Raw genomic sequence first — 12,494 nt, 5'->3', positions numbered from 1 at the left:
TAGTTTATTCATTAACAGAGTACCTGCTTTTCGTGCAAAAAATTCCTCTTTCGAATGAGGAAAAATATTATTATTATCAACAATTTTGAAATTATGAGCTATAAATGGAAGGAACAATAGTCTGTATTACCTCCAGATCACGGTTTTTCAAGTTTTATTTTTTCGAAAGATTTCATTTTGACAATGAGTTTTCTCGATTTGTTTTAAGGATTTTGTTTTCCTTTTTTAAAGTATATATGATTTTACATTTGCAACCACCTTTAAATTTTGTTTGTTCACTCTTTTGTTGTTTCCGTTTTTGTTTTTGTTGCTCAGACCGTCAGGATTGTCAAAGTTGTAATACGTAATGAGAGTATACATCTTTGGGGATTATAATAATATCAATTATTTGTACTAGTTACAGTACAATAACCTTAACATGCTTAAGTAGTCTTATGTTTGTACTTTATATTTCTTGTTACAGCTTTGAAAAATTTGTTTAACCTCTTGTTTGAAATAATTCTTCAATTGTTAAATCGGTAAGGTTTTCCAAATCAAAGACATGAAAGTTATGAACTAATATTTGTTGATATGCATGTTAATGCACATAACAATACTGTTTGTATGTATAGCACGTCCCCTTTTTTTGTGATATACCTTGATCAGAACCGCTCAAACCCAAACAGTTATTGTTATGTAAAGTCAGGTCGACTTTGCTTAAGAAGATGACACCATTAGTTCTCAATATTTTCTTATATCAAAAGGGATTTTAAGAAATGATTGCTAAAAAAGTATTTCAGGACCAAAGTATTGAGTAATTACCTGTTGTTACCCTCAAAGATTGACAGATAAAACCTAATACAACAAATGGAAGTTTTTAACGACCTTGACTGGCTATACAGCCCTTGCACGGTCGGTAAAACATAATCAATAGTATAAATAGATCACAATGATCGTCCATTAATGTAAATTAGTACTGATGCAGAAAGGTAAATATAACAAACTTCGTAAATTCAAAATGTTCAAGGTACTATGTAATGTTTTTAAAACCTAATCAATAGTATTAAAACATTATATAGTACCTTGAACATTTTGAATTTATGAAGTTTGTTATATTTACTTTTCTGCATCAGTACTAATTTACATTGTTGGACGATCATTGTGATGATCATACAGTATGCCATTAAGTATCAATGAGCTATGACAAAATAATTCTTCCTAATTTCTCATTCAGAAAATGTAGAGTTTATGTTTTTGAGATGTTTTGGTATTTCTGATATATGAATTTAAATATCATAGACTATATCTCTTTTTTATTATTATTTACTTTTTAATGACCAACATTGATATATCTAGTCAACACATTTTCATATAAACACTCTTTGTACATTATATCAGTGTCATGGCATCTTTTCTAGTTTTCTGTATACTCTAACACAATAATTATAACGGTTATCGTAGTAGTTAGATATTAACAAACATTTTGAATCTTTATTATAAGTCATCTTGTTATACGTGTTATAGACGTCTCCTGATGACATTATGATTTTAATGTTTTTTCCGTCACTATCGGCCTGCCATATCACACCATTTTCACTGAAAATTATATTGCCAATGTCATCACTAGTAACATCTTCAGGATGGAACGGGAAACGTTCAAAGTCATACAAACTGTCATTAGTAAAGTCAAAACATGACACAGTTTTTACTGAGTCAAACTTGTTGTAAACACATAACATCTTGTCGTTGTTGACAGAATGAAGTATATTAACACCTGGTATCTTAACCACTTTCTGTATTTGTCCTAATAAATCCATCAATCGTATTGCATCAGAGAAGGCTACATATAACATATCCATTCTACATGTGATTCCCCCAGTCATATTTGTTCCTTCGGGAGTACCTAAATCCGTTATTGGGTTGGGAGTTATAGTTGTAACAATTTTAATAATGTTATTACTAGGTACTGTAACTGCTATCTTGCAATCATTTATACAAGCTATCCGACTGCTCCTGTCTTCTTGATCAGGTGTAAAGGTGAAAGAATTAATCAATCCTCCTATCAAGTTATAAGTATACAATTTTTTATGTTCTAATATCGCTACTATGTCAGCAGCCACGAATTCCAAATCAATTATCTCGGAATAAATGGATGGTTTCAATGAATTTGCGTGTTTATATCCGCGTAAAATTTTTGGTCGATAGATATAACTATGATTTTTGTTTTTCATTCGATGTCCTATCACACAATTATCGCAGATGAATATCTGAAAGTCAGTGCAGTAGCAAGAAATATGACTATCCTCCTTAGTTTGACAGTTATTGCACCTAAAAAATAAAACAAAAATTATATTGTCAATTCAAGAGATAATATTATCACAGTGTAGATACTATTCTGTACGCTATCCGGAAGTCGCGATTATCGAAGCGATGACTACCAACTGGCTAACAGGACGGTTTTGTCTACGGTGACTTTTCTCATCATTTGTTTACTCCTATATCTATAAAGTGCTTTGAACATCTTCAAGGTATGTAAAGCATCATAAATATGTGTAACTTTAACAAAAACATGCATTAGAACATAAAATATACGTGTGCATCATACCAACTTGATAGAAACAAGTGAAATCGATGGACAATTTTGCTCTCGTAGTACAAAACAAATAACCTTTTATTGCAAATATCTGCATCAGTTTAAAGTTCAATGTATATTGTTTCAATATTCGTTTCGTATTTAAGTAGAACATTCGTATTTCCCATAAAAAATATGTTTTCCTTGAGGATCCCAAAATAAATTACTGTACGATCAGTCCATATCTGACTGTATTCTAGTACCGATTTCAATTTTTTTTACTGTATGACCAGTCGTGATTTTGAAGAAAAAAACAAAGGCAATTTGAAGGTATCTACGCATCTATATGATATTATGAACTTTAAAGTGTTATATCGTTCATCAGACAATATAAATATAGATATGATGATTTTTGTAGACTGCAAAATAATTGTATTTTTGTTCCGTCAGTCTTGTTTAAAATCAAACGCCTAAAGAGCAATGCATGATTTGCTTGTGGACATTGTAATAGTGTATCGTTGCAGTTATCTTTTTAGCTATAACATTTTAAAAGACTATTTACACCGTCCGCCGAAACATTCAGGTTAAAAGTTGGTATTAGTCGACCCTGAGAAAAACTTTGGGATGGGGTGAAAAGGAGGCACATTATTAATATCTACTGACTTTGTTATTTGAAAATTGTTAATGAAATGTACATGTTAAATTAAAATCAATATAAATGCTGTAATGCATTCAAGTATACAAAAAATATATTTCTTTTTCAGGATAATCCAATGACAGAGTTTCGCTGTTTTTATTGCACAAATGTACGGTCAAGAGATTTTGCAGAACTGGTAGATCATTGCATAATTCGTCATGATTCAGAAGAATTAAAGTAAAGGACCTCAACGTGATAAATAAACAAGAACGAAGTGTAAAAAATAAATCTAACAAAGCAATTGTTCTTTGTGGTAAATTATTTTCGTGAGTGTAAAGAAACACTAGCGTTATTATTCCGAAAGTTTATTCCAAAACATCAAACACAACAAATTTAAACAAATTTAAATGCTGCCATATAATGTGTACAATTGTAAATAAAAAAATGACAAATAGCCATGGTCAGTAAAGGACCTCAATGTGATAAATAAACAAGAACGAAGTGTAAAAAATCATTCTAACAATGCACATGTTCTTTGTGGTATCTTAAACTTGATCTCCACTTGTCCGATTTTCCACATTAATCACACTTGAGTTCTCTTCCACCATGTACTGCAAGGAAATGTTCCTTTCAAGATTTCTGTGAATTGTATGAAGCTCCGCATCCTTCTTTGCTACATATGTTGATACTTGTCTCATTAGAGTGAACGGATGTGATGTGTTGTTTCAATGTTTCTTTGTACGCAAAAGTCTTGTCACACACATCACATCGGTGTCTAAGCACTGGATCGTGTGTTGTTATATGCCCTCTATAGTTCCAGAGCGTGTTAAAGCCTCTGTCACACACTTTACACTTAAACCTAAACTCTTGAGTATGTTTGCCCTTCAAATGAATATTTAGTCCACTAGCTGTTTTAAAAACCATGCCACATTGATCACATAAGCACATTGTAAAATGTTTAGTTTCTGCATTATTTGGAGCATGGGCATTTTGTGTGTGTCTTTTCACATTTTGTTTGTATTTGCTGGAATAGCTACAAAAAGTGCAACAATGCATGGAAGATGGTTCTGTTTCCACTTCTTCTTCCACTTCCAAGCTTTCATCTAATGCGTTTACAATGAAAGAGTCAACCCTTTTCCTACAAGAAAGAAAGTTTTGATTAAAAAAGAGAACACAAGTCATCGATTTTATTGGTTCGCATACACTAAAAACATTTTTTCTATACTTTGGATATACGTATGAACCGGCATGTACATGCGGACTTTGTAGCGTTAAATAACGTCGACTGTGCAAGCAGATGCGACATTTAGGGATCACTTTCCGTCGTATGTCTCGTCGTGTGCAAAAAAAATCGTCCCAAAAACGTGGGACATAATTTGGATATTTGGTTCAAAGCTTTACAACATTGTGTAGCAATTTTATAGTCGGGCTCATTAATGTATTGTTGAAAATTGTAGTTTCGTGGATAGCTATTTCTCGACGAATTCAATGGAAGACCCACATCTAAGTTTACGGTTTTTCATTTCACATATTTAAAATTATTTAAAATTCAAAAATGCATGTCTCTCATCTAGAGGTTTGTCTCCCGTTATGTATTTTGCTATAAGGGAGCTACCATTTGATTTTTATGGGGGAGCTAAGATGAAATTTGAAAAAAAGGCAGAACAGGATTTTGAGTTAAAAAAAAAGGCAGGATGAGTAACTTGGCAAAAAAAAAAGGCAGGATGACAATTGTTGTAAAAAAGTCAGGATAAGCTAAGAAAAAAAACGCAGGACCGAATAGACTTAAAAATAAAAAGGCAGGATAGAGATTACAAATAAAAAAAAGGCAGGATACAATTTTTCATCCTAGCCTCCCCCCCCCCCCCTAAAAATCAAATGGTAGCTCCCTAAGTTATATCACTGCTTCACTGCGTTGTCGTTTGAATATTTGAGTTTTTGTCCTCATTTTTGTTCATTGTTGTTTGCTTTAAGTTTGGCATTTTATCGGTCTGGCGAGTACAGCTTATTTAAAAGGGATTTAAACGGTTTTTTTTTCATATTTCAATTGTGCAGGGTTAAAAAGGGTTGTTGGTGTGTATCGGTGTTTGTGTTGGTGTGTGTGTTGGTTGGATCTAACAAATACGAATTACCTGCTGTATATAATTTATGATCGTTGGTTTGTCTCATGTGAATTATTTTATTTAGGGAACATTTGAGACAACTGACTTTGTGGTGTGAGTCAAGGCTACACGTTGAAGGCCGTACAGTGACATATAGCTATAATTGTCTACATTTACGACATATGGTCGCGGAGGGAAAGTTGTATAATTGGCAATCATATTTGTTGTATCATTGACAATCATATTTCATCTTCTTTTTGAAGTAATATATGTAAATTTAAGTATTTACAACTCAATACAACATGCAGTGATTTGTTTAAAAACTTGAGGTATTGAGAAAGGAATTAACGAAAGTATACCCCGCCGCTTCTGAAGTCCATGTTTTGGAACCCCCCCAAAAAAACTAAAATATAGGTGCAGAGTGGCATCATTTGATAAAGAATCTGAGAAAGTTTTATTAATATACGGTAAGTTTAGGAAAGTTGCGTATAGTAAATGGGTACCACCCAATAAGGTAGTGGAAAAGTCCTTATCACGGAAGGAGAAAACAGTGAGTTTTCTAAAAAATCAAAATAAGAGGTGAACAATTGAATTAAATGATAAAGAATCTAAAAAAGATTCATAAAGTTAAGTGCCTGAAGGAATTTGTGGATATAAAATAGATACGCCCAATATAAAGCTATGGCAAAGACCGTATTTTAGATATTAAAACATGAAAAATATTTTCACCAAAAAATCGAAATAGAAGGCGCATATTTGCATTAATTGATTAAAAATTGAGCAATTTCAGAACTTTAATAATTGGTTTAGGAGGTGGTGTTGGAAAGACCTGATAGGTGCCCCATGTAATGCAAAGTCCGTATCTTATACAAAGAACCCCCATAAAAAAATGTTTACTTAAATTCTAAATAGACGGTGCACAATACAGTCATTATAATTTATGATAAGGAATCCGGGAAAGATTAATTAATAGTCATATCAGTGACGGATAAAAAAAGGAGATCCGGCGGATTGAAACGATTTTTAACTACCAATGCATTTGTATGGGAACATATATTTGGAATCCCCTTTTCTCCTGGATTGGACCCTCTCTCCATTTAAAAATGGCTGAAAACCCCATTGTATATTAAGTGGTAAATGAGGAGATGCACTTACAAAACCGGCCAAACATATTACAACTGTCCAAGGAACGAACGGAAAGACGGACTTCATTATCATTATAAACCCCCGCAAAGTGTTGTACAATTGGGTGTCACAGATATAGCTCTACTCCCAAAACAAAGTAAAGTAACTGTGATCAATTATAGGCTACAGTACGGCCTCGTGTAAATACATGCATTTTTGTATTACAATTAAATCTGTGCGTTTGTACAATTTTAAGTATAACGGAGGACAGTTCTGAAACTTATACATACAACAAACCCCCATTGTTTTAACAACATTTAAACATCCTTATACTGAATGTAGTAAGTCGAGTACACCCTATTAAGCTAAACATGATTCATATAAGTTTTCAGAATGTGAATTTATTGAAATATTGGTGTTATTTAGAAAAATGACACCTTCTAAATGTATCGTAAATAACTTTGAAATCACTACTAGAAGACAGTGAAATAAAGACTGATCATACAGTTTCAAAATATACAAGCGAGACTGATCGTACAGTGAGAAATTCAAACAAGTGTTATTTTCTTATTTCTGGCTTCAAAGATCTGGTTGAAACTTTTACCACCACTTGAAATATATTTCATTTAGTTAATTAAGTCTGGTATTTATGTTAATTTGTACACTAAGAGGTTAAAAAGATTGTTTTTAGGTTCACAGACTGATTGTCCTTAGTGATGCACTTGAAAATATATTGATTAAGACAGAGATACGAATAATGAATGTGCTAAATTAAAATCTAAACCGTTTGAGAATATCGATGTCAGCTGAATTAATCATTAAGCAATGAACAGATGATCCACTTACCGTAAAATTCAGTATATCCATCAAATTTCACATGCTATCCAAAAAGTATTCGCTTCGAAAATCGCGACTTCCGGATAGCGTACAGAATAGTATCTACACTTTGATTATTGATTCTCTGCAATCACAAGAGAAAAATGCGTAACTGCATAAAGGTAAAAAAAAATGATGGCGATAACATTTCTATCCGCGTAACAATAAAGATTTTCCCTTTGGAACATAAATTCATATTTTACAACAGATCACCTATTGTTTGAAGAAGAAAAACTGTGAATGCAATCACACATTTATTGTCTCCATAGGGTTCAGACGAAAATAACGCGTGTAAGGTTTATATCATATTGCACATATAGTTAATAGTTATCATAGACTGCCAAAATCAGCACATCGGAAATCAATAACCAACATCATGGTTAACAGATAAACGATAAAAAGACGCATACAAACATTGTACAAAACACTACATAGATAGCTGAAAATGGAGCCATGTGACATCATTAAAAGCGTTGATGCATTCACGTGCTCTGAAAAGAAACTTTTGGTGTCACTATTGCCACAAATAGAGTTGACAAAAATTGTAATGTATTTTTTTCAAATTTGGTGATGGCATGTTTGAAAAAAGAAATAACCGGATTGAAATAGTACAAATGAAACATATACCGATAATTAAAATGAACTAAGTTTGTTTTGACATGCAAATCAATAAACAAAATCTTAATGGAGAAGAAATTACTTATTTTATTACCAATAGGAACTCTAGTTTCAATACATAGATGCGTGCACAAGCAATTAATCCATGATTGAATGTTAAATTCAGAATAAGCAAAAACTGTCGACTGGAATTAAATCTAATTCTGGTTATAGTACGTTTGCATTTATTTGCGATTTAGTATAATGTTTTATAGGAACATCTTACGCATTTATACAGCTTGTAACTGATTCCTTTAATGCACACATAATATCTATAAACTAGTGGTGAATTATTGGATAAATACGAGTGTTCATGTTGCGAAATTGACTGTTACGGTGTAAGTTCTATGTATAATTTGATTTAATAGATGACTTCAGCCAAGATGTTCTTGTCAGTACTAATAGAAAACTGTTTAAGATAAAGAGACTTCCTAAATTTGAGAGTTGTGTACATATATTTATGACGTTAACACTGTCTTTGTGATAATCGTGTATCGATATTTAAACGTCATTCGTTTACCATTATAACGTGGATTTTTAAGAAGCCTCCCACAGATCCAACGGATAACAACTGTCACATTCCTGACTTGGTACAGCATGTTCTTATGTAGAAAATGGTGGATTAAACAGTCATGGTTTTATAGCTAGGAAACACTCTTACCTGTATGACAGCCGCATACAATTACATTATATTGACAACGATGATGTGTGAAGAAAACAAACAGACATAATGGGTACAAGTGTAAAACAAATAGGGGTAAAACAGCCAACATAGGTTATGATCTTTACACTTTGAAACAAAGAAATATGTAAGAAATAAACAACATAAAAAGGCGTACAGACAAAACACAATTTTTAATTTCATATACGTTTGTCTCAATAAGATGTCTACCGTAAAATCATTAATAGCATGTGCATTTTTACGATACATCTCACTATTGAACCTCCTCGAACTAAATCTTTGTAAGTGAACTCATATTTGATGTATGAAAAAAGTATCGTTAAATCATTTGAAATTACTCAACTCAATTTAGTAAAGTGATGTTAATGATAACAAAAGTATTGTAATGCACAAACCTAACACACATCTAAATCATATATAATAACATGAATAATAAAGCCTATCAATTGCAAAATCTTTTTATCGGATTTTAAATTGTATGAACGGTTCCAATCTCGACGATTCAAGATCTTAGATCAGAGAAGGGCAGTTCTTATTTCAAAAATATGTCAGGACAATTGCAATTCTGACTTAAGTATAAGAAATTAGGTCAACATTAAAAACATCAATAAAAATCAATTATCAAACGATCATTTAAAAATATCAATGATATATCTTTAATAAACCACGCCTTTAATCAAATATTTCAATAAAAAAAAGTTAAAATTGATTGAAAAAAAACATTGTTATTCAACTATTTATTACCGCAAAACGAAAAATAGCATGTATTTAGTGGTCATGAATTTTGAATCATCAATTTATTTCAATCACAAACTTGCCAAAACACTGCAATCTGCCAGAAACAAGGTTTTCAGTTGTATGTACAGTACATATGGTCTATACATCAGATTTTATTTTGAAGAGAACGTGAAAAAAATCGGAAGAAGGTGATGATTTTAGATGGAATTTAAGGTGCGGAATTTTGAAGTTTTAATTTGATTTTCATGGCAATGGTAAGCATGAACAAACATCGTTCGAAGATTCCTTAAAATTCACTTTTTTGTTTTTGTTGCAAGCATAGATTGAAAGTTATGTTCATGTATTTTTAAAAAGTCAATCTGCTAAAAAAACAAAATTAATTGATAGATAAATAACTAGATTATTATAAAACTCTGACACACATCAAATTTCTCTTATTTCATCTTGAATTTATCGCTGTATATCAAGTTCAATATTTTCCAAACATTAAAAAAAGAAAAAAAACCTATGTGCTTTTACAGCTATTTTATCATTCTTCGAGAACTTTTCTCTATAAATTCTTCATTCTAGCAAGATTTCATATTCGATTTTTTAATAGGCGTTTGTTTGTGTGACTTAATCAATATTTTTATTAGGATGTACGTGATTTTGGAAAAAAAAACAAATGTGTATGCTAAAACTTGGAAACCACACTAGTAAATCAAAACTAACTTCACCGGTACTCAATGAGACATTCATCAAACTGTTGATGGAATGACTGTTATTAGTGAAAGCAGAGATGAAGCTAATAACACGAGAAATGGACTTCTGAGGCCAAAATCCCTACTTAGAGTGGGTGGATGGAATGTCCGCACCATGTACGAAGTAGGAAAAACTGCGCAAATTGAAAAAGAAATGTTGAACTATAACATCGATATACTGGGCATAAGTGAATGCAGGTGGACAGGTTATGGGTCAGTTATAACAACAAATGGACAGAAGATAGTTTACTCTGGGAGAAAAGATAAAATCCATAGAGAAGGTGTAGCCATCATTATGAATAAGCAAGCAAGTAAAGCTCTTATAGAATGGAAACCTATAGATGAGAGAATAATAACAGCTAGATTCCATTCGAAATATGTTAAACTTACTCTGATCCAATGCTATGCACCAACTAATGAAGCAGACATTGAAACTAAAACCGACTTCTATGAAAAGCTCAGAAGTGTAATGGAAGGAGTACATGTTCATAATGTTGTACTGGTTAATGGAGACTTAAATGCCAAAGTAGGTAATGATAACATCGAAGTGGAGAGAATAATGGGTAACAACGGATGTGGAACTTGTAATAAAAACGGAAACCTGCTGATTGAATTTTGTGGCCTGAATTGTGGCCTATTGGTGGTACACTGTTCCAGCACAAAGAGATACATAAACTTACATTAACATCGCCAAACAGGAGACAAAAATCAAATTGACCATCTAATGATAAATGGCAGATGGCGGCATTCACTGAATGATGTATCTGTGAAAAGAGGGGCAGACTGTGGAAGTGACCACTTCCTGATTATCGGCAAAATTCAATTAAAACTCAAGAAAGCTCCCAAGATAAACGAGCCGAGCAGGAAAGCATTTGATCTGCAGAGACTGAAGGACAACAAAATAATACAAAAAAATAATACTGAAGTAAAAAACAGATACCAAGTACTCCGTGAAATTGATGACAACAATGAAAACATGGGTGAAAACATAACTGAAATTTGGAATAACATCAAGGTCATTTATACTAAAACAGCTGAGAAAGTATTGGGTTTAAGAACAGAAAAAGAAAACAGTGGCTGTCAGACAAGACTTGGGAAAACATCAAGGAAATGAAAGCCATAAAAATAAAACTTAATGCATCTAAATCTTACAAATTGAAAACCAAATTGCAATCAGACTATAGAGATAAAGACAAAGAAGTTAAAAAAGGGGCAAAGAGTGATAGGAGAAACTATGTGGAAGAACTTGCAAATGGAGCTGAAGAAGCGCCAAAGCGTGGAGAGCTCAGTGTAGTTTATAAAATCACTAGGCAGCTCTGTAGAAAGTCAAAGGAAAATGATGCACCAGTACTATCCAAAGAGGGGAAACTACTATCTACAGACAAGGAAAAGTTAGATCGTTTGGCAGAACACTTTAAAACTATCCTGAATAGGGCTGAAACCAGCAATGATATACCAGACATTCAACCGTTTGGAGATGCACTTGAAATAGACACAGAAGCTGTATGCAAAGATGAGATCCAAAAGGCAATAAGACAACTGAAAAATGGTAAAGCACCAGACATAGATAACTTCAGTGCAGAATTACTAAAATCAGACATACAATCAACAAGTGAGATACTACACTATCTACTATTTACGAACATATGGATAGATGAAGAAATACCAACTGAATGGGACAAAGGAATTATTATAAAACTGCAAAAGAAGGGAGATCTGAAACTTTGCAACAACTGGCGAGGAATATCACTTCTTTCAATCCCTAGTAAAGTATTCCTTAGAGTCATCAAGAATAGAATAACTGATTCCATTAACAGTAAGCTGCGTGAAGAACAAGCAGGTTTTAGAAATAACAGAGGCTGCATTGACCATCTATTTACCCTCCGAAACATCATAGAACAATCCATAGAGTGGCAGAACAAAATAGTACTAAACTTCATTGACTTCCAAAGAGCATTTGAAAGTGTTATAATATATAATATATTTGGGACATACTAAGAGCATATGGAGTACAACCGAAAATAATCAAGCTGATAAAGATATTCTACGGCAAGTATGAATGTAGTGTATTACACAATGGACAGCTTTATGATTGGTTCTCAGTGTATACAGGAGTCAGACAAGGATGCATAATCTCTCCTCTTCTCTTCTTAATAAGTGTTGATTGGTGTATGAGATCAACCTTAGGAAATGGAAACACAGGATAAGATGGACACTCAACTCCTTTCTTGTAAATTTAGACTTTGCAGATGACATTTGCTTACTATCCAGCAACAGAGTACAAATGCAAAAGAAAACATCAAGACTGAACACTATGTCACACAAACTAGGGCTCAAAATAAACATCGAGAAAACGAAATTCATGTCTATCAACTACCAATCAAAT

General features: G+C 32.6%; 1 protein-coding gene across 1 annotated transcript in view; it reads right to left on the bottom strand.

Moving 5' to 3' along the window:
- Positions 1-1,286: 1,286 nt before the first annotated feature.
- Positions 1,287-12,494, bottom strand: part of LOC139482227 (nuclease SbcCD subunit C-like) — a 41,166-nt gene continuing 29,958 nt past the window's right edge. The window contains exon 18 of the mRNA XM_071265960.1: positions 1,287-2,307. Within this exon, the coding sequence (XP_071122061.1) occupies positions 1,380-2,307 (928 nt within the window). The 3' untranslated portion in view covers positions 1,287-1,379. The remainder of the gene's footprint in view (positions 2,308-12,494) is intronic.

Source organism: Mytilus edulis, chromosome 7 (genome assembly GCF_963676685.1).
Source record: "Mytilus edulis chromosome 7, xbMytEdul2.2, whole genome shotgun sequence".
Lineage (NCBI taxonomy): Eukaryota > Metazoa > Mollusca > Bivalvia > Mytilida > Mytilidae > Mytilus > Mytilus edulis.
This window is presented reverse-complemented; position numbering and strand designations above follow the sequence as displayed.